Source organism: Mixia osmundae (genome assembly GCF_000708205.1).
Source record: "Mixia osmundae IAM 14324 unplaced genomic scaffold scaffold_5, whole genome shotgun sequence".
NCBI classification, from domain to species: Eukaryota; Fungi; Basidiomycota; class Mixiomycetes; order Mixiales; family Mixiaceae; genus Mixia; species Mixia osmundae.
In genome coordinates this window covers 1073916-1096543 of record NW_014575559.1, presented here as the reverse complement: position 1 = coordinate 1096543, position 22628 = coordinate 1073916, and the positions used below count along the sequence as shown (strand labels likewise).

The window sequence follows — 22628 nt, the reverse complement described above, 5'->3', positions numbered from 1 at the left end:
TCAGTAATTGCCGGATTATGCCCCGGCAGGCCTTAAAAGACGCGAATCGCTCGGCTTTGAATCAGCGCCAGTCAGCCAGCATGGCAGCGACTCTTCAAGGTAGGCTCTCTCGCCTTGTCCAAGCAGTGCGATGGCTGATGATCGCGACTGGTGCCAACAGCGCCGGCAAAGCTGTCGCGCGAGGAGGTCAGGCGGCAGCGAGACTTGCAAGAAGCTCGAAAGCTAGGCAATGCGCCCGCTGAAGTCGACGAGAAGGGCAATGTCATCAATCCTCACATCCCAGGCATGCTCTCCTTCGCTCCCTCCGACGACAGGCTGACGTCAGACGAGCAGAGTTCATGGCCAAGGCGCCTTGGTACATGGACACCGGCGCCGGTCCCTCGCTTTCTCATACCAAAGGACCCGAATACGACCCAAGCCCGTCCAAGCTCAATGCTCGCTACGATAGAGGTCAACGGGCGCGTCACATCGTGCTCACCGCGCAAGCGTCGGCTGACAGTCAAAGCAGGCGGAAGTGGCAACGCGGTTCCGCAAAGGCGCCTGCAGCAACTGTGGAGCGATGACGCACAAGCGAGAGGACTGTCTCGAACGACCGCGCAAGAAAGGTGCCAAGTATACAGGTCAAGACTTCGCGCCGGACGAGTATCTGCAAGAGCGGACAGAATCTCGCGGCGTTGCTTACGACTCCAAACGTGACCGATGGGATGGCTACGATCCGACGATGCATCTCTCTGTCGTGGCAGAGCACGAAGCCCTCGAAGAAGCGCGCAAGGCGCTCAGAGAGAAAGAGATTGATTCCAAGTCTGCCAAAACGGATCTTAATGAGGTCAAGAAGGTAGCCAAGGCGGGCAAGTCGAAGAAGAAGAAAGCGCTCGAGGATGAAGAGTTTGGCTCATCCGACGAGTCTGACGAAGAGGACGAACTCAAATATGCGGATGCGGCCGATGTGGCAGGCCAGAAGCTCGACACGAAGAACCGTGTCACCGTCCGCAATCTGCGCATACGAGAAGACACGGCAAAATATCTCATCAACCTCGACACAGAGTCAGCCTATTACGATCCAAAGACACGCTCGATGCGCGAGAATCCCAGCGTAGGAGTCGCACCGGAAGATGCTGTCTTTGCAGGCGAGAACTTCACGCGACACTCTGGCGGAGCGGCCGAGGTGCAACGGCTGCAGATGTTCGCCTGGCAGTCCGAAGCAAGGGGACAAGATGTCCACATCAACGCCAATCCTACGCAAGCATCACTCGTCCACCAGCAATTCAAGACCAAGAAGGACGATCTCAAGGACCGCACCGCCAAGTCCATGCTTGACAAGTACGGCGGCACAGAATTTCTACAAAAGCCACCCAAGGAGCTTCTATCCGGCCAGACTGAGGAGTACATTGAATATTCGCGAACTGGTCAGGTCATCAAGGGTGTCGAGCGGGCCAAAGCGAGATCAAAGTACGACGAAGACGTCCATCCTGGCAATCACACTTCCGTTTGGGGCTCCTGGTTCTCACGATCTGCTTTCACCTGGGGCTATGCCTGCTGCCATTCGACACTAAAGGCTTCCTATTGTGCTGGTCAGGCAGGCATCGAGGCAGAAAAGCAGGAGTCTGCTGGCCTCCTTCTCACAGGCACTGTGGCGCCTCAGCAGAAGACGATGCTGCAACTCCATCAGGAGAAGCGAGCGCGCCCAGATGACGAGGCTGATGACGGAGCCGGAAGCAAACGTCGAGCAGGCGATATGAATAGCAGCAAACTCGACAAGGCTTTGCGGGCAGAGCAGGAGCGTCTCAAACGCACAGGAGATGAGGCCTCTGGCGATGCTTACAATCGCAATATCGAGCCCGAAGATATGGAAGCGTATCGACGACTGCGCTCGAATGCAGAGGATCCGATGGCGAACTTAGCCAACGATCAATTACTGCCGATGTGATGAGCGCCGCCTGTCTTCACATGCACCCGCGTTGTTGTTGTACTTGCATATACATCTTTGGCACAACATCTAAGACTTGCGTGCGCGCTTTTCGCGTCGCTTGCGGCCAATGATCGACCCGAGCGCATTGGGTTTCTCCGACTTTGATGGCGACTCCTCATCATGCTTTCGTTTGCGGCCATCAGTCGCTTCGGTAGCAATGGCAGCGCTCGTCTCGGGCGCAGTCTTAGATTTTTTGGCGCGTGTACGACTGCGGTCAGCTTTCTCCTGGCGACGCTTTGTCGTTATCGCGTTCTCTATCGACAACTCGATCATCAGGGTGCGAGTCGCTCGGCCGGAACCGCTTTCCGAGTCAGCTTTACCCTTCTTCTTCGATGCCGCACGTGAAGCTTCCTCCTCGAGTTCGACTATCTTCTCTCTCAGTCGCTTCAGGCGGACGTCTTTGTCCTCCGACTCTGTTTCCAACTCTGTCCGCTTCACACGGTTCTCGAGGTCCTCCTTCCACCACGAGCGCAAGAGCAGAACTGCTTCTGGATTCGCGTTCGTCCAGCGCAACACGCGTAAAGCATCGGCATGGCTCGTCATCTGCAGAAAGCCGTAGCCTTTGCTGCGGCCCACATTCGTGAGCGGATCTACGCGATCGGCTTGTCTCAAGATTTTGGCCTGTTGGACTCGGCTAGCGGGCTTGCTCGGTTTCTCTGTATCGCCCGGCTTGACTTTTGGGCGCAAGTCTTTGATTTCGTCCTCTCTTTCTTCCGGTAGAAGCTCCTTGCGCTTGCCTTGCTTGACTTCAATGCGCCATTGACGTAGCGCCCAGCCAGCGAGCCTCTTCAATAGACCCTCTGTCGTATGTAAAGGCAGTTGACGGATCGAGAGACGCTGGCGAGAGACGAAGAGGGACGGATTTGAGCGCAACAGCGCTTTGCGAGCATCATACGAGTCTTGGCGCGCTTCCAGATCCGCCGCTGTAAGCAGCTTAGCCTGAGGCGTTCCCGGAACGACCACTACCGCAATGAAAAGCCATCAGCTAGGTGTGTTGCAAGCAAGCCACAGCACTTACCTCCTTCGCGCATCAAATAGAAGTTCCGCTTGTCGCCTTTGCCGCTCTTCTTGTCTCGATCCTCTCTCAGCTTGTCTGCCTGTTCTCGAGAGACAGCCGACGAGACGCCGAGCACTCGGCCATGAAGACTGAGCTTCTTCGCGCTGATTGTGGAAGGATCAGGCGTCAGAACAGAAAAAGGATTCTGAGCCGGCTTCGCTTCAGTCGCCGGCTGACTTGTAGCGTGGATGAGATCCGATTCGGCCAGGGTCTCGCGAGCATGTGCTTCATTGTAGAAGCAGACGAAGCCAGTGCCTTTCGATCTGTTGAGCTTCTTGTCCATGACGATGCGCGCATATCGGACAGGGCCAAATTGTTTGAAGACCTGATAGAGCTCATCTTCGGTTGCTTCGAATTGTATGTTGCGCACGAATAGAGTCGCGGCATCAGTTGAGGAGCTTCTTTGCTTTGGTCCTTCGTCATCTTCTTTTTCGTCACTGTCCATGAGATCTTCAATTTCTTCTTCGCTCTCGCTTTCGCTCTCACTCTCGCCTTCATCGGCGTCGTCTGTCTCGCTAGCTTCGTCTGGCTCATTGCTTCTATCCTCTGCCATCTCCTCGTCCTGTTCTTGCTCTTCGTGCGTCTTCGGGTCAGCCTGCAGTCGACCGGCTTCTGCAGCCTCCCAGTCACGTTTGCCGAGCGCCCAGTCGACTGCCATGACTCGGCCTCGGTCTGCTTCCTCGACCTGACCAGCGGAAGTGATGTGCTCCTGCCCATAACCGGGCCATACTTTGCGACCATTGGCCCCTTCCAGCGCTTTCTGCGCGTCCTCTCGTCGGATGAACCAGACAAAGGCGAAACCTCTCCCTCGGCTCTGCGCGGCTGCTTGTCCATAGCTCGGTGCGGTCGTCTGAGGAATGTCGATAGAATGTATGGGGCCATATTGCGAAACACATGTACGAAGATCGAGCTCCGAAATGCCGAAATCAAGATTGCGGAACATGAGCCGGCCACCGCCGGCTGCTTTGCCTTGTCGCGTCGTCGCATCGTATTCCCACTGAGTGACGGCAGTCAGATAGCTTGCTTGTAGTATCTTGCCGTGCAGATCTAGCGCAAGTTTCCGGGCTTGCTTAGGCGTTGACACGGTGATCTTGGCAGCACTAGTCTCGCTTGTGACGCCGTAGAGCTGGACTGGGTACGCAACATCAAAGAGCGCAGCCTTCTGCTGACCTTCTGCGGACGAGCCAAGCGACTTCTTGATATGCTTGTGCAACGCCTTTGCCCAATTGATCTTGCGGGGTATCTCTGACGTGCTGGGCTTTGGCACTGGCGCGGTCGGCGAGAGGCCCTGAACGAGGACGGATCGATTGGCGATCTCACTCTTATGGTCCTTTCCATCTTCTGAAGGCGCATCCACGGCTTCTGGCTTGATCAATGTCTGCGCCCGGGCGTGGATGGCTTCCTTGCGTGCTACCCAAGCCGGCGCAGCCTTGCCTGGCTTTGTAAGCTGTCCGTCTTCGTCGGCGCGCAATCTGGGTTTTGCCAGCGTGACTTTGATCTTCTTGCTGCTGTCTGACAGGGATGTACCAGACAGCGTCTGCACTGCTCGCTCTGCATCTGATCGCTCGACAAACTTAACGTAGCCGAACCCTCTGCTTCTTGCTTTGGTCAGGACAGCCTGAGCGTTACTCCCCGTGACTCCGATGACCGCATCAGGAGGCGTTTCTACTTTGTCTGTGATGACAAACGCTGAGCGCACCGGGCCGACAGATGAAAAGTATTGGGTCAGTTGCTCAGAGCTGATCCTCTCTTCCAGTCCGCTGACGTGTACCGTCGTCGTTTCTGACTCGTCCCTGCACGCACGATCACGTGAGCTGGTGTGAGCAGGACCCTCCTTGAGGGCACTCACGCCGGCGGTGCTCGCGTGCGCTTGACTTTTGCAGCTTTCTGTGTCGTCCCTGGCTCAGCTGGATCCGAGTCATCTGGCACCGACTTTGTCCTTTTGCGAGACTCTGACTCTTCGCTGGCGACTGCATCATCAAAGTACCGCTTTTGTCCGCCGACAGACGCCATTGCGACCGTTCGACAGGCTGATAGATTTGCGCTGAGCAGACCGTTCGCGGAGCTGGCAATATGTTTCATCAACTCAATCAGCTGAATCAGCTGAGCGCAAGACACGCGACGCAATCGCTTTGGCACACGGCGAGACGAGCAGATGCGCACCTTGGCTTTGCTTGGCACGAGCCTATTGGCTCTGCAGCAAGCAGCCGCTTCTGCACTGACCACCACAGTCACCGCCCACGAAAAGTCATGTTTCTATGCTAACGTGGACAAGCTTGGCGAAAAGGCAGGCTGCCTTGCATCTCGTGATGACCTGAGCTGATGCGACTCTGCGCACAGATTGGCTTCTACTTTGCGGTATGCACGCCTCCATGCGTAGCCTACTGGGTTTGACGCGTTGGCGGTCGCGGGGACAGGTACAATCCGGTGGCTCGTTCGACATTGACTGGGTGGTGACCGATCCAAAGGATATGATCATCATCGAAGGCCAACGAGAGCGTCAAGGCGACTACATCTTCACGGGCAATCTCGTCGGGGAGTACTCCTTCTGCTTCAGCAACGACATGTCCAGCTTTTCCGAGAAGCTCATCGATTTCGACATCATGGTCGAGTCTGAGCCAAGGCCAGTCGCTCCTGCCCGCCCGACTTCGCTCGTCGAACAGACCTCAAGTCTTGAGGAGTCGATCTACAAGCTCTCTGGCTCGCTCAGCTCGATACAGCGAACGCAGAGATACTTCAAGACTCGCGACACTAGGAACAGATCGACGGTTCATTCGACGTCCTGGCGCATCCTCCTCTTCTCGCTTGGCGAGAGCGCACTCATGGTCGGCATGTCCTTCCTCCAAGTCTTTATCGTCAGGCAGTTCTTCTCTGGCTCGACTTCCAGGCGGCATCGCGTCTGAGACGACGACAGAGCACGCCATGCATGTAACGTCAGCAACGATTCTGTAGACAGACGCGCTTCCAATGCATGTATTGTACCCTTGCCCGCGATGCCAAGCACAACAGTCTGCTCGATCGTAAAGCTTTTGCGCTTGGCCTGCACCGAAGAAGCCTTGCGGACGAGATCGGCTACACGCAGGCGCGACGGCCTGAGCCAGCGAGCGTGCTGCTGCAAGCAGTGCCATTGTAGCTCACGTCACACGGATACCCAGATGTCAGACCGGATCAGACATCACATGATGCCCCTGATCCTGACATTGCATCGCTGTCGTGTATGAAGCTCAAGAAGCATTGACAAGATATGCATCGCTGACTATGCACAATGCAAGCGATCATTCATCACTGATGGCAGTAGCCGTCTTCTGGTCCACCGCCCGTCGATGTCCACGTGCAGCCGACGGCCTATAATCATAGTATCGTCAGATAAACAAATCGGAGATGAGGGCTTGAAGCATACATTTTCACATGACATCGAGCTGTCAATGGACTTGCAGACATTCTCGCCGCGGGGTGCCTGTTTGGTCTCGCATCAGTGCTGTGACCGGCGTTGCGCAGTCGAAGCCCTCACGACGACCCCGAGGACGAGCATTGCGAAAGCAGTGAGTGACAAAACAAACTTCATCTCGAGCGTTGAGTTTCTGGTCTTTATACTTTGAAGTAGCTGCAAGTCGAAGCTCGATGGTTCGATGGCTCGCAACTGGAGAGCAACGTCCGTCTCAGCAGTGCAGCTGGTCTCTCTTCGGTATATGGCAACCCGGTTGCGCGTTATGACAACCCTTCGACACCCCTACATGTGCAGATGTGTGTCTCAAAGCGACCGATATGCTTCAGCACGCAGTCACGGCATTGTCAAGGCATTCGACATTGGCTGAAGATCTCAACAGCAGATCCTTGCGCTATACAGTGTGCAGGCGCTCTTTCGAGCGGTGGCGATAGCATGCGAGTCCCACATTGACTTGTGACCGCTGAAGCCACCTCGTATGGATATTTTTCGTCGGTATTGCAGATCCATAGGGACATGCGTGATGAATTGGCGGACGTGTGTTCGTCCCACAACTCGAGTACAGTATGGTTTGTAGAAGTAATCTGGCTTCGACTTTGCTCCGTGCATGAACTCTGTGTGGTCCTGTGGAGGATGATTCTTTGCGAAGTGACGGGAATAGGAGGCGTCTGAACAGCCAGTGGAGACTACGCAACAGGCGGGGATCGGCTACCTGCGAACAGCTTCTTACCGAAGTCAGACCTAGTCAACATCGCCTTCGGTGAATTCGGTGAGCGACTGTGACGTGGCAGCCATGACGTGATCATGACGTGGCAAAGGTCGGCTCAACACGTGATAGTCACGTGAACTTTCATGTGGCCGGTGCCCCAAGATCACCAAAGTCACAATCGAATCACAGCCTCACTAAGCACTGGAGGAGCAGCTCACGACGAGTTCCGGAGTCAATAAAGCTTAAACTCCGCCAGACTCAATGAGATGGTCTGAGAGTGCCATAGAAGGAAATTTGCGAAAGACACTCAGAACAGCCCGAAAATCTTCCTACGAACGTCAGACTGTCTATGAAACAGCTGAGCGTATCTAGAGAGCGATTGAAGCGTCGTGAGTCTCGGTCGGCGCACCTATCTCCACAATGATCACGTGGTCGTCGTGGGGCGGCCTGCTGTACTGCCTTCGCTCCGAAGGACAGACTTATGATTAATTGGCAGGGCGTCTTCGGCGTACTCAGGGCAGCATTCAGACCTGAGCTGCTTCAGCCTCGACTCGTCATCCCAGGCATGGATGAAATTCGAAATTGCAACATTGCATCTCATGCGAGATACTGAACAGATATCCGATCTCTAGATAGTCTAGCGCTACGTCGACATGGCTTCACTGGCATCGTGATTGACAAAGACAACTGTATCGTAGGTCAGCAAAGTCGCATATGTCTACCTACTGAACTCAGGCATAGACAATGCCTCATCACGACGAGCTGCTGCCCGAGCTCAGCCAAGCTTGGCGAGAGCTGCTGGACACCTTTGGGCCTGCTTCGGTGCTCATCGTGTCCAACTCGGCAGGTACCGTAGATGATCCTGGTCTCATCCAGGTCCGCTGCTCCTCGCAACGTGTATACGAGTCTCATACCGGTGGCATGGGGATGTACAGGCGGAATCAGTCTCTCGCACCTTGGGCGTGCCAGTGCTGGTGCATGCACGCAAGAAGCCTGGCTGTGCGAGAGATGTCGAGCAGTACTTCTTGGGGCACGCGGACCAGACTGTGGCTCGCGTCGTCGATGTCGCACAATCTCGGTTGGGTGCAAGTCAATTGGCGCCTCCTCGGTTGGCTGTCATAGGTGACCGTGTGCTGACTGACACCGTCCTTGCGAATCGCTTGCATTCTCTCAATGCTGTCGGCATACTGACAACAAGAGTATGGACGCGCGAAAGCTTAGGCACGCGCTTCATGCGATCTATGGAGATGCTCGCGCTTCGAGCTCTGCGTACACGCAACGATGCCGATCTGCTGGTCTGCTTGCTGCCGCACGCAAGATGATACTGCTACGATCGATAGTCACGTCGTCTGCAAAGACGTAGCACTGATCGAATGCATCCTCGCCGACGCCTCGGTCATTCTCTCGATGGCCTATTCGAGCGGATGAACTCAGAGCAGCCCGCTCAGTCGATATGACGACTGACCTGGTCTATCTGCGTCAAGCTTGCCTTGCCGCTCACTTCCAGCAGAGAAAGTGTGCCGAGTGCAGGCATGCAGGCCATGCTGACTTGGGCGACTGACAGATCGACCTCGTCTGCTGTCGGATCGATAGCTACAATGGACGCGTCTTCTGTCTGGCGAATGACCTGTGGAGGGTAGCGATGAGCAGAGCATGCGCAATTCAGCGCGGGACCCACTGCGCATGTGCCAATAACAAGGCCTCTCATCTCAATCTTGGCAGACGCGAGCGCGAGACTGGCGGCGGTGATGCCACTAAGAGCGAGCGTATCCTCAGTATACCCGTGTCTCGAGCACGCTGCTCAGGGAAGCGTACGCTGATATGTCAGTGAGCGGGCCGTCCCATTGCAGCAGCGTCACATGGACGCTGATCGTGCTTCTTGGGATCCGATCGAGCAAGAGCGATGGCAGCAAGGCTTGATGTATGTCAGCCGACAAGCTCGCTGATTCGGTGCCCTGCAATGCAGCTGCGTCAACTAGATCCGTGCTGCCTCATTGGCTTGGCTCCGCTTGCCTTGCCTGGCGCGCGTCTGCTGCCTGGAAAAGTTGAAGGCGTAAATTTGACTTCAACCTCGAGTTTGGCGGCAGGCGTGGTATTGATAGCAGATGCATGGGGTCCATAGACTGCGCAGAGCAGCTTGGTCGATCCTGCTTCGATGTAGCAGCTCCCGTTGGCGTCTTGAACGATGCCCGTCTTGACAAAATGAGATCGCAAGTCGCTCCAGGCACGGCCATCTGATCTCACGGGTGTAGTGCCTTCCTCCGGCCTAGCCTCTTGAGTGGCTTGTACATCATCATAGATGAGTTTCGCACTGGTCTCTGGGCCAACTTGCCGTCGCCTGTCCATGCTCGAGCTCGAGACAGTCTTGGCAATGTTGCCGCGCGTGTGAAGCGTAGGCGCTCAAAGAGCCACCAGTCAGGCCAAGGTCGTACGGGAGCAGCGGCTGTCATGCAGTCGTACTGCCGACAGGTGCTGCCGCCCAGTGGAGTCGAACATGCCGTCAGTCTCAAGTTGACGGGAACCTGTGTCGAGGCAGAGCGACACTCGACGAGAGTCGTCCGCAACCTCGTCGTGGCTCGTTCCAACTTTCTACAGGTCTACGAAGTCCTCGAGGAGCCTGTACCTGTCCAGTCTAGCGTCACAGATGGCTCCAGTGCGTCAATGCGGGAAGATCAGACTCGTTTGCAGCTCTTGGCCGAACATGTCTGCCATGGTATCGTCACTGGCCTTGCGCGGCTCAGTACGCTCGACACACGTCAAGACGGCAGGCACAGATTGGTGATCTCGTTCAGAGACGCAAAGGCATGCGCAATCTCGCAGCTCATGCAAACGATGCTCAAGCCGCACGCCCGCAGATGACTGTCATGGAGTGGTCAGACCAGTTGCATGACCTCGCGCCCGTCTCGATGCATTCATTCGAGCGTCTGCCACAGCTGGTTGGTTGCATGCTCGCGAGTTGTCCCTCTCTGATCAGAAGGGGATGCAGTCGCAAGGAGATTTAGGCGCATTCCAGGCCGTACTGCGCGTCGACCAAGCGAGCAGATGTGTTGCGCTACTCTTGCCTGACAACACGCTCGGCATCTTGCCGTTCTTTCAAGACCTGTCTGAGCTCGAAGACATGACCAGAGAAGGCCTACAGAGGTGCGTCCTGCAGCTTTGATTTTTCATATGCACACTCAGCCCTAGACGCAGTCTACCTTATGCGCCTAGTCTGACCATCGACCTGTCCGAGATTGGTCCAGGCATACGCAACGTCGTCGATTTTGCCTTCTTGCCAGGATTCAGCGAGCCAACGATAGCGATACTATTCCAGCGCAAGCCGACTTGGACTGGGTAAGTCGAACGCTCAAGTGCTCGACCGTGCTTAGATCGAGCGGGCAGACGCATTGACTTTGCCAAGGACATCACTAGCCTGGTCATGGTTACCCTCGATATTGGCTCGAGGAATTATCCTGTGATATTCGAGGCAGATGGATTACCGTACGACGCCCTGTCTCTCAGTGTCTGTCCTCGCGAACTCGGCGGTGTCGTTATTCTCTGTGCTAATTCACTCGTTCACATTGATCAATCGTCGAAGATGACCGGTATCGCTGTCAACGGCTGGACGAGCACGCTCACCGATGCTCGTCTCGATTCTCGTCCAACTTTACGACTCGTCCTCGAAGGCGCCCAATGCGCGTTCGTGGGCCAGCAGGTTGCAGTCCTATGCACGCGTACAGGCGAAACCTTCTCACTCCATCTGGAGAAGGACGGCCGTAATGTGTCCAGCATGGACTGTCGTCCCCGAGCTGTAACTTGCATACCTGCTTGCATCGAGACTGTCGGTGCTGCCTACGTCTTTGTAGGCTCAGCACAAGGCCAATCTGTGCTCCTGCGCTGGGCGTCGCAATCTGGCGCAGGTGCAGACATACTGGATATCACTGAAAGTGGCACCGGGCTCGTGCAATCAGACGCTATGGACGATGGTCTGTTGTGTCCCCATCGCACTGATGAAGCTGACAGATAAGTGCTGGCAGATCTCTATGCCACTGCCGGCGCTCACAATGGGAATGGGCACCAGATTGCACCGACGGGTAAAGATGTGCAGCTTGAGCTCTGCGATACGCTACCAGGCTATGGTACGATTCGGCATATCGCGGTACTTGATCACACCTCTGCCAGCCTCGATGAGCCTTCTCTCGTCGCATGCACAGGTGTACAGGCCATGGCGGGTCTCACTACTATCCACGTAGGCTAGAGAGCTTCGGCAGAATACGTTGCTGATCAGAGCTGCAGCGGCATGTGCCATCAGTACGTCAAGTCGATCTCGATCTGCCTACTGCACGCGACATTCGCCATATCTGGACGGTGGGGTTGGAGCAGCGGCAGAAGATGGGTCGTGGTCCAATCACCCATCAGATTATCTGCTCGACTGGCTCTAGCAGCATGGTCAGTCGTTGCGCTGGTACCTTTCATCTGACTGACGAAGACATAGGTGTATACACTCGACCAAGACACCCAGGCAGCTACCCTGGCGCGCAAAAGCGCAGAAGTACCTCTCGCGGCGGGCTCCTTCTTTAGTCGATCTCAGGTGCTAGAGGTCACTGAAGATATGCTAAGGCTCTATTCGCCAGGTCAGTATACTTCGCTGTTGCAGACTAGTCTGACGAGATCCTTCAGATGGCCAAATCACAACCGAAGCACCTCATGGACAAGCAGATGCGATCGACGTGACTGTCAGCGATCCGTTCGTGGCAGTCCTGAGTGCCGCACGGAATGTTACAGTCTTCTTCGGCGATCCGACGACCTCGTTACTCAATGAGCTTGGCCAATTGCCGATTGCAGATGTGGCAGCTGTCAGTCTGGTCGCCCAAGCGAACAAGGGCATGGACAGACACCTCATTGCTGCCGCTTTGACGAATGGCGAGATCATCGTACATAGTGTGCCAATCGATGCTTGCCAAGCTGATTGCGTGCGGGCAGGTATACTCTCTGCCGGACATGCAGATCCAATGGCAAAGCGAAAGCATTACGCAGATGCCACCTGTTCTCCGACCGCGCTATCTCGTGCCAACTTCTGTCTCTGGTAAAGATCATCCCGATGACACCACGATGGGCGAAGCCGGCGACGAAGTCAGCGCAATGTTGCTCACTGTCATTGACGGTCTCGACGGAGTCCGTCTGCATCTCGTCGTAAGCAACTGTCTCTTCCTATCTGCATTCGACTTATGCCTTCGATCAGGCGCTCCTCGGCACGAGCCGACTCGTGGTATACGAGCTCGTACGACAGCATGACGAATCGAGATCAGTCTGGCAGTTCGTTCGAAGAATCGCTCGCCAGCTTCCGATAGGTGAACAGGAAGAAGAGCAGTCCAGGCGCTTGGTGTCGTTCATCAGCACGACTGGTCGTTCTGGCGTTTTCATCACCGGATCGGCTCCATTCTATCTGCTTACGGACCGTGCTGGCATCGCTCGGCTCTATCGCGCACCATACGGCAGAGCCAGTGCATTCGGTGCTTTTGATCCGCCAAGCTCTACGCCGCTACTCGTGCTCGCCGATGGCGTACGCATCTTGTGTCCCAGTCCGCGTCCGCTGACGCGTGGAACTACAGGCAATGCACACGTACGACCTTTCGGATCAGGCGTCGTTGGCTCGAGAGCTGCCAGTCACGCACGTCGCCACAAGTAAATGCTTCACGTCGACAGCCTATCACGACTCTTCACATACCCTCGTTGCTGCTCGCGTGGTCAACGCGCCCTTTGAGCTTTTCGATGACGAAGGCGCGCCAGTCTATCGCGCGCCAAGTGAGTCGATGTCTTCAGAAGACGGTCAGACATCTGACAAGGCCTGCAGGCGAAGACATGATCTCTCCTACCGTCTTTCGATCCTGTCTCGAGCTGCTCGTACCCGGCTCGTGGGATTGCATCGATGGGTGCGAGGAAAGCTACGCCAATGACCATAGCTGATTATCTCAAGCAGGCATGAATTCCCACAGAATGAGAGTATCTTGCAGCTCATTTGCGCGACATTGCCCAGCGCGACTGATCCCTCTGGTCGAGCGCGCTTTGTCATCGCTTCAACATGCAATAACCGCGGCGAAGATCTGCAGACACGCGGCGGGGTATCTCTTCAGAGTTCAGTATGACTTTGCACTGACTGACGTCCGCAGCTGTATGTTTTCCGCATCAGCACCACAGAATCGACTGCAGCGAGCGATCAAGCGCAAGCTCGCTCTGCCAAGCTTTCTCTCGTCCACGCAGACGATCTGCGGCATCCCGTCGGGGCGATATGTGAGGTCAACGGCCACATCATTCACTCCCTTGGTCAAAAGGTCTTCATCAAAGCCTTCGACAGCGATCAGCGCCTGATCACTGTCGGCTTCCTCGACGTCGGACTTGATGTCTCTGCAATGCGTTCGATCAAGAATCTGCTTATTATTGGCGATAGCCTTACAGGGACCTACTTTGTCGCATTTCAGGCACGTCATACGAGTGAGCCCAGATGTCGCTCATGGTTTTGATCACAGGAGGATCCCTTTAAACTGGTTCTGCTCGGCAAAGAAGCTCGCAAGACCGATGTCTATTGCGTCGATTTCCTCGTGCAGGAGAATCGGCTCGGCCTGCTTTCTGTGTCCCGCAAAGGTCTGCTTAGGCAGCTGGAGTACAACCCCGGCAATGCCGAATCACGCGCTGGCGAGCGTCTGCTCGATCGGACAGAATACCATCTCGGAAAACAGATCATCGATAGCTTGTCCTTTGCAAAGCGTTTGTCCACAGATGAGGATCTGCGGCAAAGCGGCGTCATGCTAGGTGCGAATTGTCCCTGCCTGCAGGAGACATATGCTCACGTACGATCGGCAGTCGGCGCCGATGGCTCGCTGACTTGGGTCACGCCCGTGCGCGAAGTCGTCTACCGGCGATTAGCGCTGCTCGAGCGTCAGCTGCATCGTCAGCTTCCCCACTTTGCTGGCCTCAACCCACGTGCGTTCCGCACCGCTCGTAATGACTATTACTCGCGACCACTGGCACGCGGCATGTTGGATGGGGACTTGCTCGCAATCTACGCGAACCTGCACGCATCGCGACAGCAATCTCTAGCGAGCCACATCAATAGCGACCCAGACACGCTCTCGGTCAATCTCGGCAATCTGGAACCGCCTTGGGCCTGACGCGCCATCGTAGCTTGCAACATGCATGCAGGTATGCTAGACATACGAGATGGGTGACTGCGGGACCCCTGGTGGCACTGCAAGCGAGAGCAGTCTCAGATGGATCAGATTCAGCGCTTTGGCAGCGTCTCGGTTCTCGATCACACAGGATATGTTGATTTCTGAACTGCCTTGAGAGATCATTTCGATGTTGACAGATCCATCCGCAAGGGTCGTAAACATCTTGCCAGCAATGCCGACCGAGTGTTGCATCTCCTTCCCGACCAGTGAGAGGATAGCCATGTCGTGCTTGACTGTAATCTCGCCAAGCTTCTTCAGATCGGCAAGCAGGCTGTCCAAGAGTCCTTTCCGGATCGTGTCGTTCATCGCCATCGAGACGTGCACTTCTGAGGTCGAGATGAGGTCGACAACGATGCCGTATCGGTCAAGGGTGGCAAACATGCCCGCAAAGAAGCCGTGACTGATCGTTCGCCGATTTGAATGGATGTTCAGCACGACAATGTTGTCTTTGATGGTCACTGCGGTAGGTAGACGAGGTGCGCTGCCGTTGATATGCGTCATTGCTGGCTTTGCTGCACGGCCGTTCTGCAGCGAATCTGGGAAGATGACCGTCCCTGCGCCTGCAGGATTTTGTACATTCTTGATCCGGATGGGTATCGCTGCTCTGATGACTTGCTCCATTGTGAAAGGATGGATGACTTCGGAGCCGTAGTAGGTCAGCTCGGCCGCTTCCTCCGGCGTTATGCGCGGCAGGAGTCGGGCGGTTGGCACTTTGCGCGGATCGGCCGTGAAGATACCGTCAACCTCTTTCCATACTTGCAGCTCCGATGCTTGCAGGCCCACCGCACACAACGCAGCACACAGATCTGTGTATCCTCGACCAATCTGTAGCAATAGCGAGCCGGGCACGATGCCAAAGAAGCCTGTAACGACAGGTATCCTGCCCTCGCATTGTCTGAGTCGTTGACCCAGTCTACCAGCTAGGTCGTCATAAAACGCTTGCGATAGCTGTTGTTCTGCTTGACCTAAGCTTTGCGCTTCGCTCGGCTTCGGCAAGACTGATTCTAGGCTGACAAATTCGGACGCAAAGCCCTAGCTTTGTCGGTCAGCAGATTGCATGCTCGTCTTCAAGCGGACCAACCTTGTCCTCTAGCATGGCGGCTACGATGCGACAAGACAGCCGCTCGCCATAGCCCACGATGATATCTTTGGACCTCAGCGAGATCTCGTCTATGATCTATTCGTCGCATGTCAGCCATTGTCCGCTATGATTGCAAGGGGCTGCACGCACCTGTGCAGCCAGCAAGAAGCTCCTGAGTGCTTCGCAGTCTCCCGAGAGCTCTTCCTCGAGCTGTCGCAGTATCCACGGGTCACTGATGCACGACCGCGCAGCCGAAAGATGGTCAGATTTGATCTTGTCGACGGTGCCATCGAAGGCAGAAGCTTGGTCGCATGTCTTCAGACTGGCTAGTGAGTTTGAGAGCGAGCCTGAGCCCCTTGGACCGGGCGAGTTGTAGCCTGAGCTGTTGAGGACAGCAGAGGAACCGCTTCGCTGTAGGCGCTGCGTCGACAACGAGAGCGGGTTTGGCCGGGAAGCGCTTGCAATCGAGGGCGTCATGGCCGGCGAAGGCTGCCTCCCATTGGCGAGCTCGTCAGGGAGGACAGACGTCGGTCGCAAGGCTTCTTGTGCAGCCTGGATGAGTAAATTCGTCGTGCCTGTGCTCTTCGACTGTCCCGAGCGGGCAGAGCAGACGAGCGCTACTCGATGGCCCTCGTCGAGATACCGCCTGAGCGCACTCGTTCAGACTTGTCTGGCCTTGCACTGCCAGCCCAGACTCACGGTACGATAGTCTGAGCGATAACCTCGACAAATTTGCCGATGGAAGTCCCGCCGAATTTCTGAACTACCCAGTCACCCTCGCTAGGGTTGCCCCTGAGCTCGGGCGATTGCGTGGACGCATCGGACCCGTCATCGTCGGCCATGCTGTCGTCAAAAGGTGGGTCGTCACTTGACTCGACAGAAACTTTTTGTCGCGCCGCGTGTCGCTGATCAGATTGATCGTACGCCTCTCGGCCTCTTAAGACATAGCGAGTCTCACCGCTGGGCAGCGAGTGAGTCCACTTCACGATTGCTGCAACGACCTCAATCGTGATGAGCTCTGCGCGTCAAGGTGCATCTAGACTACTGCGCCGTGCAAATAAGAGACTAGATGTGTCCATGCGGTGCGCGGCAAGCAAGGCGTATGACCGCAACCCGAAGGACAAGTGGCGAGCAAGTCGGCCTGCTCCTCGCGCTCAGCATAGTTGAGCGGCATGGGCTCCTTGCTATCTAGCAGAGCTGCCATGACTGGATTGAGGCTGGCGTCGACAGCCTCTGGCCGTTTAGACTGAAGGAAAGCTGCCGACAGATCGCTGAGATAGGCAACGATGCACGTCGCATGCGAGCCGTGACCGCAAGTGGCGCACAGAGTGATCACGCCCGTCATAGGCAGCTCGCTGTAGTCACACTGATCAGCAGAGGAGTCTCTGTGATGCGCGAAAGCCGCACCAGATGGAGCAATGCATCAACCCGGAGCCCTGGCGGCAACGACGACAGATGCCGTAAGGGGGCTGGGCAAGCGCTTTCTGACAGCGGCCGCAAGCCATATGTAGCATTGTGGACACTTGTGCTGTCTCTCGCACAGCGTCGAGCCGCGAGGATTTTATAACCGCCGCTGCTGTCAGATGTAAATTGAGCTTGCGCAGCAAGCCGAGATAGCTGAATGAGATCCTCCTGAGAAATGTGGTCTCAAAGGAGATTGCAGGCGAAAGCATGCTTATCAACGTCGTCGCGAGCTGCACATCGCCCTCTTCTGCAAAACTGAGCGCAGCGGCATGCAGCTGTTGCCGCATGCCATCGACAAGTGCAAGGAGGTCCTCCTTATTGCTTGCTGCTGCATCGACAGGCGAGAGCGAGGGCATCGTAGACTTGTCGCGCCAGATTGACAATCGTAGCTGACTGCCATCGTGAGAGGATGCATGGGTGTGCCTCGACTCGGCAAGTCGCTGGACCGTCGCACTCGAGCTGAAGCCATGTCGCGTCCGCGGTCGCCCCGAGCGAGGCTGGCTGAGCTGCGAAGAAGCCAGCCTTCGCATTGCGCTTCCTTTGCCGCTGAATCGGAAGCGCTCCTCGTCTGATGCCGAATCTGAGCTGTCGCCGTCTATATCCGCTTTCGAAGCTGGTCGCGAAGATGCTCGGACAGCGCTACCAAGAGCAGCGAGGCTTGGCAGCGACTGCCTGGCATTCGTCGGCGTACTTGCGGTCGAGGGCGGGCTGCGAAGCTTGCCCCGAGCGGTCATACGGCCTGGCGGTGCGAAGGAGCGTTGCTCGCTCTCCGAATCAGACTCTGGCAGATCAGATTGAGCTGAGATGGATGCCAAAGCATGCCGGTCGCTCTCCGCTTCCGATGTGTTCTCCTCTGCCTCTTGAAAATCCGCAAGATGTGATCTTGGTCTGCTACGGGAGTCACGTCGATTGGCGCCATGTCTACTTATTGAGCGCCTGACGCGACTCGAGCTCGATTCCGACTCGAGCTGTTCCAGCGCCGCGTTCGGCTCAGCCTCGTCACGCTCGACGCTTTCGGCCATCATCCGAAGCCAGACTGTGACACAGAGGAATAAACGCGACAGATTGTGCAGACCGAGCGAGGCTGCGAGCTTCGCATTTGCTTTGGCCAGCTCTGCAGGCGAGTCCCCGAGTAGGGAAAGACCTGTAGCGAGGGATGAGAAGCGTGCGACGTCGAAGCCCATGCTCAGATCCTTTACAAAGGCCGTGCTTTGCCCAGACGCCGACGCGCTGTCCTTGTGGACCGATTGTAGTCCGGCGTGATCGAATTCATCCAGCTCAAACGCATCAGGCGCAGGAGCACCGGATCGAAGACTTAATGCAAAGTCACCAAAGGGGCCGCGAGCCACTGCTGGTGCCGTCAGATAGCTTGCAGGCGACTGCGCGTCGCGTTGAATGTCAAGCTGAACGAAAGACGACGATCGATGCGCGCTCCATATTGCTTCTCGCGAGGGGAACAGTGCGCCGACGGAAGGGCCTTGACCTGTGCTGAACTGATACTTTGGCAGATGAGGTCGTCTGATGTCCCAGACTTCGATATCAGGCTGCCACGCCGTCTTGGAGATATCTAACTCGGGACCGTAAGCAAGTGCTTCTGTAGACATCGAGACTCCGTCCGCAGGCGTTGCCGCCAGTTCATAGATCGATTCTGGTCTCCACGTCAGTGAATGTGTCGGTCGAGCGGTATACAGCGTCCTTAGTGGCCCAGAAGACAGTGATGGACGCGATAGATCCCATATCTGGTCTCTAAATCAGCGCTAGCCGGCTTGTCTAATCAGGCTGACCAACCTTGACACTCTTGTCGATTCCTCCGGTCGCAAGCCAGCCGCCGGACAAGCTCGACGTCGAATCTGGAGGCTTCCAAGTCATACATATCGCGCCTCCTACATGACCTTGCACTTTGTCGGTTGGCGAGAGCTGTGCTCGGAGATCCCATCGATAGATCATTCCGCTTTCTGTGCAAGAAGCAATGGCAAAGTGTGTATGCAGAGCATTCGGTGTGAAGCTGACATCTCGGACAGGATCAGAGGGCGTCGAGAGCACGCCAATCGCTCCGCCGGCTGTTCGTGCATCCCACAGCTTGATCTGGCCATCTTGTCCGGCAGAGAGCAGCCAGCCACCGGACTGACCGCCAAAGGCAACACGATTGACAGCACGGTCATGCTTGACCTTTGTCTGATCGAGTTTGGGTCCCTCTCGTGATAGATCCCAAATAAGGACATTGCCGTTTGAGCAAGGTGTTGCAAGCTTGTGAGCCGTATCCGCAAAGCCCCACTGGATGTCGGTCATGATGTAGCCTTTTCCCAGCTTGCTGCCGCGTTGCACATCTGAACTCATCGTCACCTTTGGATTCGATGCTTCTGAGGGCATCGAGCGCGAATGCGAGACGTGCAAGATCTTGAGCACAGTCCGACCGACGACGGCCAGGAGACCCGAGTCTACCTCGGGCGATTGTGCGATACCGATGAGCGAGGCCAAAGCGCCGCCTGCCGCTCGTGAGCCCTGTGAGACTTGGTAGGATGTTCGTAGAGATGCTGAGCTCTCTCTGAGCCGTTGCCGGTGATTCAGCTGGCGTTGGTAGGGCGAGATCACCGGCGAAGACTCCACGGCCACGGGAGAGTTTGCGCCCGGCGTGAGGTCATCTCCAGAGTACGATCCTCGGCGTCGCGACAGCTTGCTCGGAGAACGTTGAGGTGAGCGCGCATCAGATGTCCGCGGAATCGCCATGCCGGGCGATTTGCGTCCTTTCTGTAGCAGAGACTCCGAGCTGGGAGATGTCGAGAAGACGGCAGACGATGATGCATCAAGCGAAGGTGAGGCAAGCGGCGACAATGAGGGTCGCGACGGATTCGGCAAGTCGAGTCTGGGTGTTGACTGTCGCCTCGCCGCTGCAGATAAGAGCGAGGCAGACGCGGCAGACTCTTGGCCATGTTGACGTACAGGGGAAATGAGTGTGGCCTCGTCGTTGAGAAGGATCGCCAGCGAGCTTGGCTCGACGGGCGGCGCGAGCGGCTCGAAACCTGTCGTCGCTGTGCGTTTGCCTGAATGTACGCGGTCACGTTGGCCTGGCTCCTGTCTCAGTCGATGACATCCTATACACCGCATGCCACTGACCCTCTTGAGCAGGCGCGGGAGGCGGCTGACTAGCTTGACGTGGTCGTGGATGGTTTGGCGTCGTTGGCGTGGGGGGATTGGACAGAGTCAAGAGGCTCGACAAGCGGGAGAAGGTAGAAGCAGTGGCTGTAGAAGGGGCAGCCTGACCGTCTTGAGCGGCAGACCGCTGATCCTGAGCGGCAGCGGCTTCGTGGAGAGCCGAGATGGTGAGCGCTTTGCGGAGTGGATGCTGCGCCATGTCGTCGATGCTGAGCCACTCATGGACACGTTTGCCGCACTGCGCTCATACTGTGCCTCTGTCGAGCCCAGCAGTGCTTCTGCGAGCGCTGCATCTTCCTGGCTAAGTGCCAGGCACCGACGGACAGCAAGCGCACGTAGGCAATCGCGCGGCGGTCGAGCGGCATTCGATCGTCTCTCGAACCGACTGCAATCGATCAGGGCAGCCTACTGACGGTCACTGACAGGAGTGCATGGCAGAGCATGTCATACGGCTACCCTGCTGCTGTCGACATGCGCTATACTCGAGACTGCAGCCTGCCTCTCGACTTCGGCCAACTGCTTTTCTGTCAAAGCGTGCCATGGTCATTTCCTCGATTGATACGACACAGACGCTGCCTGCGCAAGATCCCAGGTCGCCCCAGTCTAAGCTACAAGGAAAAAAGAAGCGACCGAAGGGCAAGGGGGCACCTGAATCTGCTTCTACGTCTCGTGAGCCCATAGACGAACGAGACGGCGAAATCGTCCAAGACGATCAAAGTGATCGCTTTCCGCTACGATCACAGCGAGGCTTGACCCGCAGCAGACTCCACTACTTGCTAGCACAAGCAGCAGACTCCGGCGACCTGTCTCAAGCACTTCAGCTTGCCGCAGATCTCAAGCCATTGCTGCCCCTGCCGCCCAAGGCGTTGAAAGACATCAAACTCGTCAGCGCGACCTATCTCTATCTCATCCAGACGCTCGCGAAATCAGGACAGTATCATGCTGCTCGTGCCCTCGTGCGTGAGATGGACGCGCTCGAGATCCCCGTGAAGCTGCCAATCCTCAACGAGCTCATGCGTGTCAGTCGCGTCAAGACATCTGCACAGGAGCAGAGCTGATCCAGGCCATGCACACAGGCTGTATCACTCTACGGGGGCGATCAAATGGAGGTTCTCGCTCTGTTCGCTCAGTACGGCGTCGAGCCAAGCGCACTGACATACCAATACCGCATCGAGCAGCTCTGCTCGCCTCATTTGGAAGCATCGAATACCAAGCTCGAGCTCGCTCTCTGCTTGCGCGATGAGATGGAACTAGCTGGCATCAAAGTGCGCAACCGTACGACCGACATGCTCATCCAGGCTGCCGCCAGAACAGGCGAAATCAGATTGGCTTACGATCTCGCGGTCGAATCACCTCAGATCTCGCTCGAAGCCGCTCTTTCTCTCGCATACCATGCTGCAGATCATCACCAGGTAGGTGCAGAGGTTCACAGCATGTTCTGGCTTACATCTTATTTCCAGGCGGAACCGATGTCATGGGCATGGGCAGTCATTCGCAAGCTCCAATATACCCCCGATAGAGGATTGCTTCAGCTCATGCTCAACTGCGCTAGCCGAGCTGGCTCGGTTGAGCAAAGTACAGATTTGTTCGATCTCATGCTCGCCAAAGATCTCGGCTCGTCGGCTAGCATGTCCCAAGAGCTCTCTGCCTTGCTCGAAGCCACACTACGTGCTCGAGATCTCGACAAAGCAATCGACACGCTGTCCCACATGCGCTCGGTCGACTGCACGATCAGTCCTGCTCTTTCACGACAGTTTCAACCGCTTCTTGCGACGAGCGAGCAAGTCGACAATATGACGTCTCGCTTACGTTCTCGAGCCGATGAGGCCGGCTCGACGGATATCACGCTCTTTGACGCACTGATAGAGGCAACAGCCATGCAAAAAGGAGCCTCAATAGCACACAGTCTTTTGCATGATCACGAACGCTTTCGCTTGGTCCCGGAGGGATTGCGTACAGAGACATACGTCGGACTATTGAAGGCTTGCCAACTCCTGGCGACGCCCGAAGCGACCGATGTCGCTACACGCGTCTGGACTGAGCTAGCAACGTCTGGCATGTCGCTCACACGGGCGGCATACAACGCGCGACTTGAGCTGCTTCTCCTCTCTTGTTCGACTGGCTCGGTCAGAATCGACGAAATCCTCAGCACGCTCGACGCAATGGATGCGGTTGTACTCACACGCGGGCGCAGGGGTTTACGACCCGTCCGGTCAACCGTGGTTGCCATCTTGCGAGCCCTGCTGCAACAGACGCGAGACGATAGGGCATTCGAATTTGCAAAAAGGATGAAACGATATGGCTATGTCGTACCTACAGCACTCGCCACCGAAGCCGACGAGCAGCTCGGAGCGGGCTCGGGCAAGACGCTCAGACAGCTCTCTGGCGCGTTCGATCATTTCGGGCAGACGAATAGTGGCCGCTTATGATCGAAAGCACGCGCACGCGTGTAAATCAATAGAGCATCCAATTCGTCCAACTGATGCGGCTTTACAAACGTAGTGAGAACATTCACGGAGGAACAGGTTGCAGATGGGCAGCC

General features: G+C 56.3%; 10 protein-coding genes across 10 annotated transcripts; 5 read left to right on the top strand and 5 right to left on the bottom strand.

Moving 5' to 3' along the window:
• Nucleotides 1-80: 80 nt before the first annotated feature.
• On the top strand, nt 81-1927 carry L969DRAFT_94771 (uncharacterized protein; the record flags this gene model as incomplete). Its single annotated transcript, XM_014712800.1, has 4 exons — nt 81-99; nt 161-283; nt 334-458; nt 509-1927. The coding sequence occupies 4 exons, from the start codon at nt 81-83 to the stop codon at nt 1925-1927; spliced, it is 1686 nt and encodes a 561-aa protein (XP_014568286.1).
• A 69-nt stretch (nt 1928-1996) lies between these two features.
• L969DRAFT_94770 (uncharacterized protein) lies at nt 1997-5039 on the bottom strand (the record flags this gene model as incomplete). Its single annotated transcript, XM_014712799.1, has 3 exons — nt 1997-2931; nt 2988-4819; nt 4876-5039. 3 exons carry the CDS (start codon nt 5037-5039, stop codon nt 1997-1999), a joined length of 2931 nt encoding a protein of 976 aa, XP_014568285.1.
• A 54-nt stretch (nt 5040-5093) lies between these two features.
• Nucleotides 5094-6019, top strand: L969DRAFT_62623 (uncharacterized protein). The gene is made up of 3 exons (XM_014712798.1): nt 5094-5313; nt 5367-5384; nt 5444-6019. Exons 1-3 carry the CDS (start codon nt 5182-5184, stop codon nt 5927-5929), a joined length of 636 nt encoding a protein of 211 aa, XP_014568284.1. The 5' UTR covers nt 5094-5181; the 3' UTR covers nt 5930-6019.
• Nucleotides 6020-6243: 224 nt separating this feature from the next.
• On the bottom strand, nt 6244-6591 carry L969DRAFT_75113 (uncharacterized protein; the record flags this gene model as incomplete). Its single annotated transcript, XM_014712797.1, has 3 exons — nt 6244-6371; nt 6427-6483; nt 6538-6591. The coding sequence occupies 3 exons, from the start codon at nt 6589-6591 to the stop codon at nt 6309-6311; spliced, it is 174 nt and encodes a 57-aa protein (XP_014568283.1). The 3' UTR covers nt 6244-6308.
• Nucleotides 6592-7647: 1056 nt separating this feature from the next.
• Nucleotides 7648-8815, top strand: L969DRAFT_87724 (uncharacterized protein). Its single transcript, XM_014712796.1, has 5 exons — nt 7648-7743; nt 7798-7874; nt 7922-8056; nt 8116-8691; nt 8745-8815. The coding sequence occupies exons 1-4, from the start codon at nt 7662-7664 to the stop codon at nt 8500-8502; spliced, it is 681 nt and encodes a 226-aa protein (XP_014568282.1). The 5' UTR covers nt 7648-7661; the 3' UTR covers nt 8503-8691; nt 8745-8815.
• On the bottom strand, nt 8521-9526 carry L969DRAFT_94766 (uncharacterized protein; the record flags this gene model as incomplete). Its single annotated transcript, XM_014712795.1, has 5 exons — nt 8521-8592; nt 8646-8807; nt 8859-8934; nt 8996-9135; nt 9194-9526. The coding sequence occupies 5 exons, from the start codon at nt 9524-9526 to the stop codon at nt 8521-8523; spliced, it is 783 nt and encodes a 260-aa protein (XP_014568281.1).
• A 102-nt stretch (nt 9527-9628) lies between these two features.
• Nucleotides 9629-14328, top strand: L969DRAFT_94765 (uncharacterized protein; the record flags this gene model as incomplete). The annotated part of the gene is made up of 17 exons (XM_014712794.1): nt 9629-9982; nt 10036-10116; nt 10167-10321; nt 10373-10513; nt 10562-11145; nt 11197-11408; nt 11456-11608; nt 11655-11793; nt 11840-12093; nt 12143-12352; nt 12402-12722; nt 12772-12964; nt 13014-13092; nt 13140-13281; nt 13330-13638; nt 13687-13969; nt 14021-14328. The coding sequence occupies 17 exons, from the start codon at nt 9629-9631 to the stop codon at nt 14326-14328; spliced, it is 3918 nt and encodes a 1305-aa protein (XP_014568280.1).
• Nucleotides 14329-14364: 36 nt separating this feature from the next.
• On the bottom strand, nt 14365-16311 carry L969DRAFT_49494 (uncharacterized protein; the record flags this gene model as incomplete). Its single annotated transcript, XM_014712793.1, has 4 exons — nt 14365-15420; nt 15470-15565; nt 15620-16115; nt 16169-16311. The coding sequence occupies 4 exons, from the start codon at nt 16309-16311 to the stop codon at nt 14365-14367; spliced, it is 1791 nt and encodes a 596-aa protein (XP_014568279.1).
• A 194-nt stretch (nt 16312-16505) lies between these two features.
• Nucleotides 16506-20285, bottom strand: L969DRAFT_17629 (uncharacterized protein; the record flags this gene model as incomplete). Its single annotated transcript, XM_014712289.1, has 4 exons — nt 16506-16824; nt 16877-18672; nt 18722-19998; nt 20048-20285. 4 exons carry the CDS (start codon nt 20283-20285, stop codon nt 16506-16508), a joined length of 3630 nt encoding a protein of 1209 aa, XP_014567775.1.
• Nucleotides 20286-20432: 147 nt separating this feature from the next.
• Nucleotides 20433-22619, top strand: L969DRAFT_463338 (uncharacterized protein). Its single transcript, XM_014712792.1, has 3 exons — nt 20433-21105; nt 21163-21498; nt 21547-22619. Exons 1-3 carry the CDS (start codon nt 20518-20520, stop codon nt 22513-22515), a joined length of 1893 nt encoding a protein of 630 aa, XP_014568278.1. The 5' UTR covers nt 20433-20517; the 3' UTR covers nt 22516-22619.
• Nucleotides 22620-22628: the final 9 nt, after the last annotated feature.